This window comes from Lonchura striata, chromosome 3, assembly GCF_050655825.1.
Source record: "Lonchura striata isolate lonStrDom1 chromosome 3, ASM5065582v1, whole genome shotgun sequence".
Lineage (NCBI taxonomy): Eukaryota > Metazoa > Chordata > Aves > Passeriformes > Estrildidae > Lonchura > Lonchura striata.
This window is the reverse complement of record NC_140705.1, coordinates 1,955,001-1,972,915: the sequence shown is the minus strand read 5'-3', so window position 1 is coordinate 1,972,915 and position 17,915 is coordinate 1,955,001. Positions and strand designations below refer to the sequence as shown.

General features: G+C 48.0%; 1 protein-coding gene across 1 annotated transcript in view; it reads right to left on the bottom strand.

Annotated features, from left to right (window-relative positions):
* NCOA1 (nuclear receptor coactivator 1) overlaps positions 1 to 17,915 on the bottom strand; it is an 80,474-nt gene that overhangs the window by 5,994 nt on the left and 56,565 nt on the right. Inside the window, exons 16-22 of the mRNA XM_085577292.1 lie at positions 16,663 to 16,722; positions 13,358 to 13,809; positions 9,871 to 10,350; positions 8,484 to 8,893; positions 8,269 to 8,410; positions 5,012 to 5,192; positions 2,618 to 2,707 (exon numbers count right to left, since the gene is read on the bottom strand). Of these exons, the coding sequence (XP_085433418.1) occupies positions 2,618 to 2,707; positions 5,012 to 5,192; positions 8,269 to 8,410; positions 8,484 to 8,893; positions 9,871 to 10,350; positions 13,358 to 13,809; positions 16,663 to 16,722 (1,815 nt within the window). The remainder of the gene's footprint in view (positions 1 to 2,617; positions 2,708 to 5,011; positions 5,193 to 8,268; positions 8,411 to 8,483; positions 8,894 to 9,870; positions 10,351 to 13,357; positions 13,810 to 16,662; positions 16,723 to 17,915) is intronic.

The following is a 17,915-nucleotide window of genomic DNA, read 5'->3' as shown; positions in this document are numbered from 1 at the left end:
AAAAGGGGAAAATAGGGAAAAAAATAGGAAAAAAAAAGGGAAAAAAAGAGAAAAAGGAAAAAAGGAAGAAAAAAAAATAAAGGGAAAAAGGGGGAAAAAAGGGAAAAAGGGGGAAAAAAGGGGGAAAATGGAAAAAAAAAAAGGAAAACAAGGGGAAAAAAGGGAATAAAGGAAAAATGGGGGAAAAAGGGGAATAAAATATAAATAAATAAATAATTAAATTAATAAAACCCCTGGTGTGACCCTGGTGACCTTAAATCCAATGGGTGTCACCCAAAGGTGCCACCCAACCCTGGTGTGACCCTGGTGACCTCAAATCCAATGGGTGTCACCCAATGGGTGCCACCCAACCCTGGTGTGACCCTGGTGACCTCAAATCCAATGGGTGTCACCCAATGCTGGTGACACCCTGGTGTCTCCAAGCCCACCAGGTGTCACCCAACCCTGGTGGCACCTTGGTGACCTCAGCCCCAGGAGGTGTCACCCAATGGGTGCCACCCAAGCCTGGTGGCACCTTGGTGACCTCGAATCCAATGGGTGCCACCCAAAGGTGCCACCCAACCCTGGTGTGACCTTGGTGACCTCAAATCCAATGGGTGCCACCCAACCCTGGTGTGACCTTGGTGACCTCAGCCCCAGGAGGTGTCACCCAATGGGTGTCACCCAACCCTGGTGTGACCTTGGTGACCTCAAATCCAATGGGTGCCACCCAACCCTGGTGTGACCTTGGTGACCTCAGCCCCAGGAGGTGTCACCCAATGGGTGTCACCCAACCCTGGTGTGACCTTGGTGACCTCAAATCCAATGGGTGTCACCCAACCCTGGTGTGACCTTGGTGACCTCAGCCCCAGGAGGTGTCACCCACTGGTGCCACCCAACATTGGTGTGACCCTGGTGACCTCAAATCCAATGGGTGCCACCCACTGGTGCCACCCAACCCTGCTGTGACCTTGGTGGCTCCAACCCCCAGGAGGTGCCACCCAATGGGTGCCACCCAAGCCTGGTGGCACCTTGGTGACCTCGAATCCAATGGGTGCCACCCAATGGGTGCCACCCAACGCTGGTGTGACCCTGGTGACCTCAAATCCAATGGGTGCCACCCAAAGGTGCCACCCAACGCTGGTGTGACCTTGGTGTCCTCAACCCCAGGAGGTGTCACCCAACCCTGGTGTGACCCTGGTGACCTCAGCCCCAGGAGGTGCCACCCAAAGGTGCCACCCAACCCTGGTGTGACCTTGGTGGCTCCAACCCCCAGGAGATGTCACCCTCTGGTGCCACCCAACCCTGGTGACCTCCCGGCAGAGCCTCCCACCCCACCCAATCCGGCTTTTCCCGGATTTTTATGGAATGTCCCGGTGCCGAAGCTGCTGAGATGTTGGGAATGTTGGAGATGTTTGGGAATGTTGGAGATGTTGGGAATGTTGGGAATGTTGGAGATGTTTGGGAATGTTTGGGAATGTTGGAGATGTTTGGGAATGTTTGGGAATGTTGGGAATGTTGGAGATGTTTGGGAATGTTGGGAATGTTGGAGATGTTGGAGATGTTTGGGAATGTTTGGGAATGTTGGAGATGTTGGAGATGTTTGGGAATGTTTGGGAATGTTGGAGATGTTGGAGATGTTGGGAATGTTTGGGAATGTTGGAGATGTTGGGAATGTTTGGAATGTTGGGAATGTTTGGGAATGTTGGAGATGTTGGGAATGTTTGGGAATGTTGGAGATGTTGGGAATGTTGGAGATGTTGGGAATGCTGGGAATGTTGGGAATGCTGGGAATGTTGGGAATGTTGGGAATGTTTGGGAATGTTGGAGATGTTGGGAATGTTGGAGATGTTTGGGAATGTTGGGAATGTTGGAGATGTTTGGGAATGTTGGGAATGTTGGAGATGTTGGAGATGTTTGGGAATGTTTGGGAATGTTGGAGATGTTGGAGATGTTTGGGAATGTTTGGGAATGTTGGAGATGTTGGAGATGTTTGGGAATGTTTGGGAATGTTGGAGATGTTGGAGATGTTGGGAATGTTTGGGAATGTTGGAGATGTTGGAGATGTTGGGAATGTTGGGAATGTTGGGAATGTTGGGAATGCTGGGAATGTTGGAGATGTTGGGAATGTTGGAGATGCTGGGAATGCTGGGAATGCTGGGAATGTTGGGAATGTTGGGAATGCTGGGAATGTTGGAGATGTTGGGAATGTTGGGAATGTTGGGAATGTTGGGAATGTTGGGAATGCTGGGAATGTTGGGAATGTTGGAGATGTTGGGAATGTTGGGAATGTTGGGAATGTTGGGAATGTTGGGAATGCTGGGAATGTTGGAGATGTTGGGAATGTTGGAGATGCTGGGAATGCTGGGAATGCTGGGAATGTTGGGAATGTTGGGAATGCTGGGAATGTTGGAGATGCTGGGAATGTTGGGAATGTTGGGAATGTTGGAGATGTTGGAGATGTTGGAGATGTTGGGAATGTTTGGGAATGTTTGGGAACGTTGGAGATGTTGGGAATGTTGGGAATGTTGGGAATGTTGGAGATGTTGGGAACGTTGGGAATGTTGGAGATGTTTGGGAATGCTGGGAATGTTGGGAATGTTGGGAATGTTGGAGATGTTGGAGGACCAGAACTGACCTGGGCGCCCTCGGGCTCGGCCTTGAGCAGCTCCCCCGGGCCCAGCTGGGGACAGAAGAGCCCCGGAGCGCCGAGAGCCGGGTCCGGCACCTGCGGAGAGACGGGAGCCGGGATTCGGGATCCGGGAGCCGGGATTCGGGATGGGAGCCGGGATTCGGGATCCGGGATGGGAGCCGGGAGCTGGGATCTGGGATTCGGGATGGGAGCCGGGAGCTGGGATGGGAGCCAGGATTTGGGATGGGAGCCAGGATCCGGGATGGGAGCCGGGATTCGGGATACGGGATGGGAGCCGGGATCCGGGATTCGGGATCCGGGATTCGGGATACGGGATGGGAGCCGGGATTTGGGATGGGAGCCGGGATCCGGGATTCGGGATTTGGGATGGGAGCCGGGATTCGGGATGGGATCCGGGATGGGAGCCGGGAGCCCGGATCCGGGATCCGGGATTCGGGATGGGAGCCGGGATTCAGGATTCGGGATTCAGGATTCGGGATTCGGGATTCGGGATGGGAGCCGGGATCCGGGATTCGGGAGCCGGGATCCGGGATCCAGGATTCGGGATTCGGGATGGGAGCCGGGATTCGGGATCCGGGATTCGGGATGGGAGCCGGGATTCGGGATGGGATTCAGGATTTGGGATGGGAGCGGGATTCGGGATGGGAGCCGGGATTCGGGATGGGATTCGGGATTCGGGATGGACACCCCGGATTCAGGATGGGAGCCGGGATTCGGGATGGGATTCGGGATTCGGGTTGGGATCCAGGATTCGGGATGGGATTCGGGATTCGGGTTGGGATCCGGGATTCGGGATGGACACCCCGGATTCGGGATGGGAGCGGGATTCGGGATGGGATTCGGGATTCGGGATGGGATCCAGGATTCGGGATGGGATTCGGGATTCGGGATGGGATCCAGGATTCGGGATGGGATTCGGGATTCGGGTTGGGATCCGGGATTCGGGATGGACACCCCGGATTCGGGATGGGAGCGGGATTCGGGATGGGATTCGGGATTCGGGATGGACACCCCGGATTCGGGATGGGAGCCGGGATTCGGGATGGAGATCCCGGATTTGGGATGGACACCCCGGATTTGGAATGAAGATCCTGGATTTGGTGGGACTTGGAATTTGGGATCTCCCAATTTTTGGGATTTTTGATGGGATTTTGGGACTCAGGATCTCTCAATTTGTGGGATTTTTGGTGGGATTTGGGATCCAAGTTTGGTGGGATTTTGGGATTTGGAATCTCCCAATTTTTGGGATTTTTGGTGGGATTTTGGGATTTGGAATTTCCCGATTTTCAGGATTTTTGGTGGGATTTGGGATCCAAGTTTAATGGGATTTTGGGATTCAGGACCTCCCTATTTTGGGATTTTGGATCTCCCGATTTTTGGGATTTTTGGTGGGATTTTGGGATTTGGGATCTCCCTTTTTTTTTTGATTTTTGGTGGGATTTTGGGATTCAAGCTCTCCTGATTTTTGGTGGGATTTGGGATCTGAGTTTGGTGGGATTTTGGGATTCGGAATATCCAGATTTTTGGGATTTTTGGTGGGATTTGGGATCTGAGTTTGGTGGGATTTTGGGATTCAGAATATCCCGATTTTCGGGATTTTTGGTGGGATTTTGGGATTCGGGACCTCCCAATTTTCGGGATTTTTGGTGGGATTTTGGGATTCGGGCTCTCCTGATTTTTGGGATTTTTGGTGGGATTTGGGATCTGAGTTTGTTGGGATTTTGGGATTCAGAATATCCCGATTTTTGGGATTTTTGGTGGGATTTTGGGATTGGGGCTCTCCTGATTTTTGGGATTTTTGGTGGGATTTTGGGATCCGAGTTTGTTGGGATTTTGGGATTCAGAATATCCCGATTTTCGGGATTTTTGGTGGGATTTTGGGATCCGAGTTTGTTGGGATTTTGGGATTCAGAATATCCTGATTTTCGGGATTTTTGGTAGGATTTTGGGATTTGGGATCTCCCGATTTTTGGGATTTTGGTGGGATTTGGGATCTGAGTTTGGTGGGATTTTGGGATTCGGAATATCCCGATTTTCGGGATTTTTGGTGGGATTTGGGATCTGAGTTTGGTGGGATTTTGGGATTTGGAATATCCCGATTTGTGGGATTTTTGGTGGGATTTTGGAATTCGGGATCTCCCAATTTTTGGGATTTTTGGTGGAATTTGGGATCTGAGTTTGGTGGGATTTTGGGATTCAGAATATCCCTATTTTTGGGATTTTTGGTGGGATTTTGGGATCCGAGTTTGTTGGGATTTTTGGTGGGATTTTGGGATTCGGGACCTCCCAATTTTCGGGATTTTGGTGGGATTTTGGGATTGGGGCTCTCCCGATTTTGGGCGTGCTTTGTGTTTCCCTCCCGTTCCCGCCGTTCCCGACCTGCTCCGAGCAGACGGATCCGATGCCGGCCATGACGGGATTGATGGGAACGCCGCCGGGAACGCCGGGAACGCCGGGAACGCCGGATCCGCCTCCGGAGCCGCCGGGCCCGGCCATGGACACGGTGATGCTCATGTTGTTGTACATCCCCGGCGCCGCCGCGCCCGCCGGCCCGAACACGCTGCCGGAACGGGAAAATCCCTCCGATCCCAAATCCCCGGGATTTCGGGAATCGCCCCCATCCACCCACCCCCCTCAGCATTCCCGAAAAAACCAAAAAAACCCCCAAAAAAATCCCGGAATTCCCAACGGGATCGCGGCGGTTCGGTTCCGTCTCGGTCCCCGTCCCAATGTTGGGATTTCCTCGGGTGATCCCAAGGATTTTCTGGGAATTTTTTTTCCCAGTTTCCTGTTCCTTTCCCAGGGAATTCCCTGTGTTCCGCAAAGAATCGGGATTTTGAGAATTCCCGGATGGTTTGGTGGGAAGGGATCTTAAGCGGAAGCCTCGGGAATATTCCAGGATCTGATTTTTCCTTGGAAAAATTCCAAGGGTGAGGCGGCCACAGATTCTCTGGGAATTCCTGGAATTCCTTCCCAAATCCCTCCCATTTTTCCAGGGAATTCCCTCCATTCCCAGCCTGACATTGGATCCATCCCCATCCCAGCTCCTCACCGGGAAGGAATTTTGGGAATTCCCTGGGAATTTGGGACTCCAGGAAGTCTTTTCTACCCCCAAATTCCATAAAATTCCCTCGGGATGGATCCTGAGCGTCCCGGATCCCAAAATCCCGGAATTCTTTGGGATGGAATCCACGGATCTTCAATCCCATCCCATTCCAATCCCAGTTCCAGGTGGATCCAACCTTTCCTTGGACATTCCCAAGGATTCTCTGGGAATTCCAGCCTGGCTGGGAATTCCTTCCCAAAATCCCACCCCAAGCTCCCTTTGCCAATGGCCAATCCCAATGGCCAATCCCAATGGCCAATCCCAATCTCCAATCCCAATCTCCAATCCCAATCTCCAATCCCAATGGCCAATCCCAATCTCCAATCCCAATCTCCAATCCCAATCTCCAATCCCAATGGCCAATCCCAATCTCCAATCCCAATCTCCAATCCCAATCTCCAATCCCAATGGCCAATCCCAATGGCCAATCCCAATCTCCAATCCCAATGGCCAATCCCAATCTCCAATCCCAATCTCCAATCCCAATCTCCAATCCCAATCTCCAATCCCAATGGCCAATCCCAATGGCCAATCCCAATCTCCAATCCCAATCTCCAATCCCAATGGCCAATCCCAATGGCCAATCCCAATCTCCAATCCCAATGGCCAATCCCAATCTCCAATCCCAATGGCCAATCCCAATCTCCAATCCCAATCTCCAATCCCAATCTCCAATCCCAATGGCCAATCCCAATCTCCAATCCCAATCTCCAATCCCAATCTCCAATCCCAATGGCCAATCCCAATCTCCCATCCCAATCTCCAATCCCAACCTCCAATCCCAATGGCCAATCCCAATCTCCAATCCCAATGGCCAATCCCAATCTCCCATCCCAATCTCCAATCCCAATGGCCAATCCCAATTGCCAATCCCAATCTCCAATCCCAATGGCCAACCCCAATCTCCAATCCCAATTGCCAATCCCAATCTCCAATCCCAATGGCCAACCCCAATCTCCAATCCCAATCTCCAATCCCAATGGCCAATCCCAATGGCCAATCCCAATCTCCAATCCCAATCTCCAATCCCAATCTCCAATCCCAATCTCCAATCCCAATGGCCAATCCCAATGGCCAATCCCAATGGCCAATCCCAATCTCCAATCCCAATGGCCAATCCCAATCTCCAATCCCAATCTCCAACCCCAATGGCCAATCCCAATCTCCAATCCCAATGGCCAATCCCAATGGCCAATCCCAATCTCCAATCCCAATGGCCAATCCCAATGGCCAATCCCAATCTCCAATCCCAATGGCCAATCCCAATCTCCAATCCCAATCTCCAATCCCAATCTCCAATCCCAATGGCCAATCCCAATCTCCAATCCCAATGGCCAATCCCAATCTCCAATCCCAATCTCCAATCCCAATGGCCAATCCCAATGGCCAATCCCAATCTCCAATCCCAATCTCCAATCCCAATCTCCAATCCCAATCTCCAATCCCAATGGCCAATCCCAATGGCCAATCCCAATGGCCAATCCCAATCTCCAATCCCAATCTCCAATCCCAATGGCCAATCCCAATGGCCAATCCCAATCTCCAATCCCAATCTCCAACCCCAATCTCCAATCCCAATCTCCAATCCCAATGGCCAATCCCAATCTCCAATCCCAATCTCCAATCCCAATGGCCAATCCCAATCTCCAATCCCAATGGCCAATCCCAATGGCCAATCCCAATGGCCAATCCCAACCTCCAACCCCAATCTCCAATCCCAATCTCCAATCCCAATGGCCAATCCCAATCTCCAATCCCAATCTCCAATCCCAATCTCCAATCCCAATGGCCAATCCCAATCTCCAATCCCAATCTCCAATCCCAATGGCCAATCCCAATCTCCAATCCCAATCTCCAATCCCAATGGCCAATCCCAATGGCCAATCCCAATCTCCAATCCCAATGGACAATCCCAATCTCCAATCCCAATCTCCAATCCCAATCTCCAATCCCAATGGCCAATCCCAATCTCCAACCCCAATACTCAACCCCAATGGCCAATCCCAATCTCCAATCCCAATCTCCAATCCCAATGGCCAATCCCAATGGCCAATCCCAATCTCCAATCCCAATGGCCAATCCCAATCTCCAATCCCAATCTCCAATCCCAATGGCCAATCCCAATCTCCAATCCCAATGGCCAACCCCAATCTCCAACCCCAATGGCCAATCCCAATCTCCAATCCCAATGGCCAATCCCAATGGCCAATCCCAATCTCCAATCCCAATGGCCAATCCCAATCTCCAACCCCAATCTCCAACCCCAATGGCCAATCCCAATGGCCAACCCCAATGGCCAATCCCAATCTCCAATCCCAATCTCCAATCCCAATGGCCAATCCCAATCTCCAACCCCAATCTCCAATCCCAATGGCCAATCCCAATCTCCAATCCCAATCTCCAATCCCAATCTCCAATCCCAATCGCCAATCCCAATGGCCAATCCCAATCTCCAATCCCAATCTCCAATCCCAATCTCCAACCCCAATGGCCAATCCCAATCCCAATCCCGCCATCGCCGTTCCCTCACCCGTTATTCCCGACTCCGGCGGCCGGCCAGGCCTTCATCTCCGGCGTTTGGTAGGCGGGCGGTGCCGGCGGCGCCGGCGGCAGCTGCGGCGGCACCAGGGGCCCGCCGGGGCCCGGCGCGAATCCCGCCGGATCCGCCGCGCCTGCCAAGCCGGCGCCGCGTCAGCGCCGGGAACGGCACCGAGCCGGCACCGGGAACGGCGCCGGGAACGGCACCGAGCCGGCACCGCGGCGGCGCCGCGTTCCCGATTCCCGGCTTTCCACCCGCCCAACCCATCCCGGGGATTTCCGCCGGGAGTTTGGAGCTCTTGGCGTGCGTGGGAGGGGAGGAATTCCCAAAAAATTCCCCCAAGACCCCAAATATTCCGAATTCCCGAATGTCCCGAACACCCCGAATGTCCCAAATAATCACAATTATCCCGAATATCCCAAATATCCTGGATGTCCCAAATGTACTGAATATCCCAAATGTCCCAAATATCCTGAATATCCCAAATATCCCGAATATCCCAAATGTACTGAATATCCCAAATGTCCCAAATATCCTGAATATCCCAAATATCCTGAATATCCCAAATATCCTGAATATCCCAAATGTACTGAATATCCCAAATGTCCCAAATATCCTGAATATCCCAAATATCCTGAATATCCCAAATGTCCCAAATATCCTGAATATCCCAAATGTCCTGAATATCCCAAATATCCTGAATATCCCAAATGTACTGAATATCCCAAATGTCCCAAATATCCCAAATGTCCCAAATGTCCCAAATGTCCCAAATATCCTGAATATCCCAAATGTCCCAAATATCCTGAGTATCCCAAACAGCCCAAATATCCCGAATATCCCAAATATCCTGGATGTCCTGCTTGTCCCAAATGTACTGAATATCCCAAATGTCCCAAATGTCCCAAATATCCTGAATATCCCAAATGTCCCAAATATCCTGAATATCCCAAACAGCCCAAATATCCCGAATATCCCAGATGTCCCAAATGTCCCAAATATCCTGAATATCCCAAATGTCCCAAATGTCCCAAATATCCTGAATATCTCAAACAGCCCAAATATCCTGAATATCCCAAATATCCCAAATATCCCAAACGTCTTGAATATCCCAAGTCTCTGAAATGTCTCGAACACCCCAAAGACCCCAAATACCCCAAATATTCCGAATGTCCCAAATATCCTGAATATCCCAATTATCCCAAATGTCCCGAACATCCCAAATGTCTCAAATGCCCCAAATATCCCAAATACCCCAAACATGCCAAATATCCTGAATACCCCAAATATCCCAAATGTCCTGAATATCCCAATACCCAAAATATTCCGAATATGCCAGATATCCCAAATACCCCAAACACCCCAAATATTCGGAATACCTCAAGTATCCCGAATGTCCCAAATGTCCCAAATACCCCAAATTTCCTGAATATCCCAAATATCCCAAACATCCCAAATGTCTTGAATATCCCAAATACCCCAAACGACCCAAATATCCCGAATATCCCGAAAATTCCAAATACCTCAAGTATCCCAAATGTCCCAAATGTCCCGAATATCCCAAATACCCAAAATGTCCCAAATACCACGAACGTCCTGAATATCCCAAATCTCCCAAACACCCCGAATATCCCAAATATCCCAAATGTCCCAAATATCCTGAATATCCCAAACAGCCCAAATATCCCGAATATCCCAGATGTCCCAAATGTCCCAAATATCCTGAATATCCCAGATGTCCCAAATGTCCCAAATATCCTGAATATCCCAAATGTCCCAAATATCCTGAATATCTCAAACAGCCCAAATATCCCGAATATCCCGAATATCCCAAATGTCCCAAATATCCCAAATATCCCAAACGTCTTGAATATCCCAAGTCTCTGAAATGTCTCGAACACCCCAAAGACCCCAAATACCCCAAATATTCCGAATGTCCCAAATATCCTGAATATCCCAATTATCCCAAACGTCCTGAACATCCCAAATGTCCCAAACGGCCCAAATATCCCAAAAGTCCCGAATATCCTGACTATCCCAATTATCCCAAATATCCCAAATGTCCCGAATATCCTGAATATCCCAAATACCCCCAATGTCCCAAATATCCCAAATGTCCCAAAAACCCGGAATAGCCCAAACACCCCAAATATCCAAAATGTCACAAATATTCCAAACATCTGAAATATCCAAAATCTCCCAAAGTTCCCCCGAATCCCCCCAAATGTCCCAAATACCCCAAACATGCCAAATATCCTGAATATCCCAAATATCCCAAATGTCCCGAATATCCCAAATACCCAAAATGTCCCAAATACCACGAACGTCCTGAATATCCCAAATCTCCCAAACCCCCCGAATATCCCAAATGTCCCAAATATCCTGAATATCCCAAATCTCAAAAATGTCTTGAAAACCTCAAAGGCTCCAAATACACCAAATATTCCGAATGTTCCAAATATCCTGAATATCCCAAATATCCCAAATGTCCCAAACACCCCAAATATCCAAAATATCCCAATACCCCAAATGTCCTGAATATTCTGAATACCCCAAACATCCAAAATATCCCAAACCCCCCAAATAAGCCAAACACCCCAAATATCCCAAATATTCCAAATACCCCAAATACCCCAAAACTCCCAAATACCCCAAACACCCCAAATATTCTGAACGTCCCGAATATCCCAAATCTCCCAAACGTCCCAAATATCCCAAATGTCCCAAACACCCCAAATATTCCAAACGTCCCAAATGCCCCAAATATTCCAAACATCCCAAATGCCCCAAATATTCCCAACATCCCAAATGCCCCAAATATCCCAAATGTCCCAAATACCCCAAATATTCCAAATGTCCCAAACAGCCCAAACACCCCAAAAATCTCAAACACCACAAATATTCCAAACGTCCCAAATACCCCAAATATCCAAAATATTCCAAATATGCCAAGTGTCCCAAATGTGCCCAAACACCCCAAATATCCCAAACACTCCAAACTCCCAAAACACCCCAAAAAATCCAAATATCCCAAATATCCCAAACACTCCAAACACCCCAAAGATCCCGAACGTCCTGAATATCCCAAATGTCCCGAATGTCACAAATGTCCCAAACACCCCAAATATCCCAAATACCCCAAAACTCCCGAATATCCCAACCAGCCCAAAAACCCCAAAAATCTCAAACGCGGCAAATATCCCGAATGTCCCGAATAACCCAAATATCCCAAATGTCACAAATGCCCCAAATGTGCCCAAATACCCCAAATATCCCGAACATCCTGAATACCCCAAATACCCCAAATATCCCAAACACCCCAAAAATCTCAAACATTGCAAATATCCCAAACATCCCAAGTACCCCAAATACCCCAAACACTCCAAATATCCCAAATATCCTAAATACCCCAAATATCCCAAATATCCCAGATGTCCCAAACAGCCCAAATGTCCCGAACGTCCCGAATACCCCAAATACCCCAAATGTCCCAAATATCCCAAACACCCCAAATATTCGGAATACCTCAAGTATCCTGAATATCCCAAGCATCTCAAATATTCCCAAATGTCCCAAATGCCTCAAACACTGCGAATATCCCAAATATCCCGAGTACCCCAAATACCCCAAACACTCCAAATATCCCAAATATCCTAAATAACCGAAATATCCCAAATGTCCCCAAATGTCCCCAAATGTCCCCAAATGTCCCAAATACCCCAAATATTCCAAATGTCCCAAACGGCCCAAATATCCCGAACGTCCCGAATACCCCAAATACCCCAAATATCCTGAACGTCCTGAATATCCCAAATATCCTGAACGTCCTGAATATCCCAAACACCCCAAATATCCCAAACACCCCAAAAATCTCAAACACTGCAAATATTCCAAACATCCCGAGTACCCCAAACACCCCAAACACTCCAAATATCCCAAATATCCCAAATAACCCAAATATCCCAAATACCCCAAATATTCCAAATGTCCCAAATACCCCAAACACCCCAAAAATCCCGAACAGCCCAAATACCCCAAATGTCCCGAATACCCCAAATATCCCAAATGTCCTGAATGACACAAATGCCCCAAATGTGCCCAAATGTCCCGAATACCCCAAGCACTCCAAACACCCCAAAAATCCCAAAAATCCCAAACACCCCAAATATCCTGAACATCCTGAATTCCCCAAATGTCCCAAATGTCCCGAACGTCCTCAAATGTCCCAAAGACCCTAAACACCCCAAAATATCCCAAACACCCCAAAAATCCCAAACACTGCAAATATCCCAAATGTCTCAAATGCCCCAAATATCCCAAATACCCCAAAACTCCCAAATATCCCAAACACCCCAAAAAACCATAAAATCTCAAACACTGCAAATATCCCAAACGTCCCGAATACCCCAAATCTCCCAAATGTCACAAATGTCCCAAATATCCGAAATGTCCCAAGTGTCCCAAATGTCCCAAATGTCCCAAATGTCCCAAATATCCAAAATGTCCCAAGTGTCCCAAATACCCCAAATGTCCCAAATGTCCCAAATGTCCCAAATGTCACAAGCACCCCAAATATCCAGAACGTCCCGAATACCCCAAATACCCCAAATGTCCCAAATATCTCGAATGTGCCGAATACCCCAAATCTCCCAAATCTCCCAAATACCCCAAGCACCCCAAATATCCCAAATCTCCCAAACACCCCAAATCTCCCAAATCTCCCAAACGTCCCAAATACCCCAAATATTCCAAATATCCCAAACACCCCAAATATCCCAAATCTCCCAAATGTCCCAAATGTCCCAAACAGCCCAAACACCCCAAATATCCCAAATCTCCCAAATATCCCAAACACCCCAAATCTCCCAAACACCCCAAATGTCCCAAATGTCCCAAACAGCCCAAACACCCCAAATATCCCAAATCTCCCAAACAGCCCAAACACCTCAAATCTCCCAAATACCCCAAATATCCCAAATGTCCCAAACAGCCCAAACACCCCAAATATCCCAAATATCCCAAACACCTCAAATCTCCCAAATACCCCAAATATCCCAAATGTCCCAAACAGCCCAAACACCCCAAACACCCCAAATGTCCTGAATACCCCAAACCTCCCAAATATCCCAAATGTCCCAAATCACCCAAACACCCCGAATCACCCAAACACCCCAAATCCCCCCAAATCCCCCCAAAATCCCTACCTGCCCCGGGGTACTGGAAGAGGCCCGGCTGCGCGGCGGCGCCGGCTCCGAAGGCGGCTCCGGGCACCCCTCGGCCGCCGCGGCCGCCCGGCGCCGCCGCCTCGCCGAAGCCGAATCCGTACGGGAAGGGCTGGGCCGGGCTCGGGGGCGGCCGGGCCGGGCTGGCCACGGGGATTTGGGTGGAATTCCCGAAATTTTGGTGCTGCTGGTGCTGGTGCTGGTGGTGGCGCAGGAGCAGCGCGCGCTGCTGCAGCAGCTGCCGCTGCCGGTGCTGCTGGCTGTAGAGCTCCCGCTGCCGCTGCGCCAGCATCTGCGCGTTCAGCGGCGCCTGCCGGCCCGGAAAAACCCACAGTTCAGCCCGAAAAATCGGCCCGAAATTCCTCCCAAATAGCGTCCCGAAAAGGCCGAAATTCAGCCCAAAAACCATCCCGAAAAGGCTGAAATTCCTCCCAAATAGCGTCCCGAAAAGGCCGAAATTCCTCCCAAAAACCGTCCCGAAAAGCCCGAAATTCCTCCCAAAAACCGTCCCGAAAAGGCCAAAATTCCTCCCAAATAGCGTCCCGAAAAGCCCGAAATTCCTCCCAAATAGCGTCCTGAAAAGGCCGAAATTCCTCCCAAATAGCGTCCCGAAAAGGCCGAAATTCAGCCCCGAATTTCCCAAAAAAGCGTCCCGAAAATTCCAAAGTTCATCCCAAAAACCGTCCTGAAAAGCCCAAAATTCAGCCCCGAATTCCTGAAAAAGCGTCCCGAAAACCCCGAAATTACTCCCAAGAACCGTCCTGAAAAGCCTGAAATTCAGCCCAAAAAAATCATCCCAAAATTCCTCCCAAAAACCGTCTGGAAAAGTCCAAAATTCCTCCCAAAAACCATCCGGAAAAGTCCAAAATTCCTCCCAAAAACCGTCCGGAAAAGCCCGAAATTCAGCCCCGAAAATCCCAAAAACGCATCCCAAAAAGCCCAAAATTCCTCCCAAATAGCGTCCCGAAAAGGCCAAAATTCCTCCCAAAAACTGTCCCGAAAAGCCCGAAATTCAGCCCCAAAAATGCATCCCAAAAAGCCCAAAATTCCTCCCACATAGCGTCCCGAAAGGGCCGAAATTCAGCCCAAAAACCATCCGGAAAAGTCCGAAATTCAGCCCAGAATTTCCCAAAAAAGCGTCCCGAAAATTCCAAAGTTCATCCCAAAAACCGTCCCGAAAAGCCCGAAATTCAGCCCGAAAAATCGCCCCGAAATTCCTCCCAAATAGCGTCCCAAAAAGCCCAAAATTCCTCCCAAAAACCGTCCCAAAAAGGCCGAAATTCAGCCCCGAAAATCCCAAAAAAGCGTCCCGAAAATTCCAAAGTTCCTCCCAAAAACCGTCCTGAAAAGGCCGAAATTCAGCCCCGAATTCCTGAAAAACCGTCCCGAACAGCCCAAAATTCAGCCCCAAAAATCCCAGAAAAGCATCCCAAAAAGCCCAAAATTCAGCCCCAAAAATCGCAAAAAAGCGTCCCGAAAATTCCAAAGTTCATCCCAAAAACCGTCCTGAAAAGCCCAAAATTCAGCCCAAAAAAATCGTCCCAAAATTCCTCCCAAATAGCGTCCCGAAAAGCCCAAAATTCCTCCCAAAAACCATCCTGAAAAGCCCGAAATTCAGCCCCAAAAATCCCAAAAATGCATCCCAAAAAGCCCAAAATTCCTCCCAAAAACCGTCCTGAAAAGCCCGAAATTCAGCCCAAAAAAATCGTCCCAAAATTCCTCCCAAATAGTGTCCCGAAAAGCCCAGAATTCAGCCCAGAAATCCTGAAAAAGCATCCTGAAAATTCCAAAATTCCTCCCAAAAACCATCCTGAAAATCCCGAAATTCAGCCCCCCGAAAATCCCGAAAAAGCGTCTTGAAAAGCCCAAAATTCAGCCCCGAGAAAAGAAAAAATTATCCCAAAATTCCCGAAATTCAGCCCCATAAAAATAAAACGTTGTCCCAAAATTCCCGAAATTCAGCCCCAAAAAAAAGCGTCCCGAAAATCCCAAAATTCAGCCCTGAATTCCCAAAAAAGTGTCCCGAAAACCCCAAAATCCAACTCCGAAAAATAACCCCAAAATTCCTCCCAAAAAATCGCCCCAAAAATCCCAAAGTTCAGCCCAAAAAATTACCCCAAAATTCCTCCCAAAAACTGTCCCGAAAATCCCGAACTTCAGCCCCAAAGTCCAAAAAAATCGTCCCGAAAATCCCAAAATTCAGCCCCGAAAAATCATCCCAAAATTCCTCCCAAAAATCATCCCGAAAATCCTGAAATTCAACCCCAAAAGATTACCACAAAATTCCTCCCAAAAAAAATCACCCCAAAAAATCATCCCAAAAAATCATCCCAAAAAATCATCCCCAAAAAAATCCTATATTCATCTCAAAAAATCATTCTGATATTCATCATAGAAAGTCATCCCGAAAATCCCAAAATTCCTCCCAAAAACCATCCCGAAAATCCCAAAATTCAGCCCAAAAATCATCCAGAAATATCAAAAAAAACCCACCCCAAAATTCCAAAAAAATCACCCCAAAAATAATCCCAAAAAGGCATTCCAAAAAATCAAATATTCATCCCAAATCCCAAACCCCAAAATTCCCAAATCCCAAACCCCAAACCCCAAAATTCCCAAACCCCAAAAATCCCAAACCCCAAACCCCAAACCCCAAAATTCCCAAACCCCAAAATTCCCAAACCCCAAAATTCCCAAATCCCAAATCCCAAACCCCAAAAATCCCAAACCCCAAAAATCCCAAACCCCAAAATTCCCAAATCCCAATTCCCAAATCCCAAAATTCCCAAAATTCCCAAATCCCAAATCCCAAATCCCAAAAATCCCAAACCCCAAATTCCCCAAATTCCCCAAATTCCCCCAAATTCCCCAAATTCCCCAAATTCCCCCAAATTCCCCCAAATTCCCCCAAATTCCCCCAAATTCCCCAAATTCCCCAAATTCCCCCAAATTCCCCCAAATTCCCCCAAATTCCCCAAATTCCCCCAAATTTCCCCAAATTCCCCCAAATTTCCCCAAATTCCCCCAAATTTCCCCAAATTCCCCAAATTCCCCCAAATTTCCCCAAATTCCCCAAATTCCCCAAATTCCCCCAAATTCCCCAAATTCCCCCAAATTCCCCAAATTCCCCCAAATTCCCCCAAATTCCCCAAATTCCCGGTACCTGTGGCGCCCCCTGCTGGAGCTGCGGCGGCAGCGCCCCCTGGCGGCCCTGGGGCAGCAACTGCGGGGGGAGAGGAAACCATCCCATAATGATCCCAAAATAACCCAAAAAGATCCCAAAATCACCCCAAAATCCTCCCAAAATATCATCCAAAAACCATCCCAAAATAAACCCAAAATAATCCCAAAATTATTCCAAAATCATCCCAAAATCATCCCAAAACCATGCCAAAATAATCCAAAATTATCCCTAAATAATCCCCAAATTATCCCAAAGTCATCCCAAAATCCTCCCAAAATTATCCCAAAATTTTCCAAAAACCATCCCAAAATAATCCCAAAACCATCTCAAAATAATCCAAAATTATCCCAAAATCATCCCAAAATTTTCCAAAAACCATCCCAAAATAATCGAAAATCACCCCAAAATCACCCCAAAATCCTCCCGAAATCATCCAAAATTATCCCTAAATAATCCCCAAATAATCCCCAAATCATCCCCAAATCCTCCCAAAATCATCCCCAAATCCTCCCAAAATCATCCCCAAATTATCCCAATGTCATCCCAAAAATCCTCCCAAAATCCTCCCAAAATATTCCCAAAATCATCCCAAATAATCCAAAATTATCCCAAAATCATCCCAAAAGCATCCCAAAATCATCCAAAATTATCCCTAAATAATCCCAAAATCATCCCAAATTATCCTTAAATAATCCCCAAATTATCCCAAAGTCATCCCAAAATCATCCCAAAATCCTCCCAAAATAATCCCCAAATCACCCCAAAATCCTCTCAAAATAATCCCAAAATTATCCAAAAACCATCCCTAAATAATCCCTAAATTATCCCAAAGTCATCCCAAAATCACCCCGAAATTATTCCAAAATCCTCCCAAAATCCTCCCAAAACCATCCCAAAATAATCCAAAATTATCCCAAAATCCTCCCCAAAATCACCCCAAAATCCTCCCCAAAATCACCCCAAAATCCTCCCCAAAATCACCCAAAAACAAACCCAAAATAACCCAAAACCAAACCCAAAATAACCCAAAAACAAACCCAAAATAACCCAAAAACGCCCCAAAAACCCCCAAAAATTCCAAAAGAACCAAAAAACCCCAAAATGACCCCAAAGAAACCCCAAAACAGCGCCAAAAACCCCCAAAAAATCAAAATCCAAATCCCAAAACAATCCCAAAAATCCCCTAAACAGCCCCAAAAAATGTTCCCAAAAAATCCCAAAACAATCCAAAA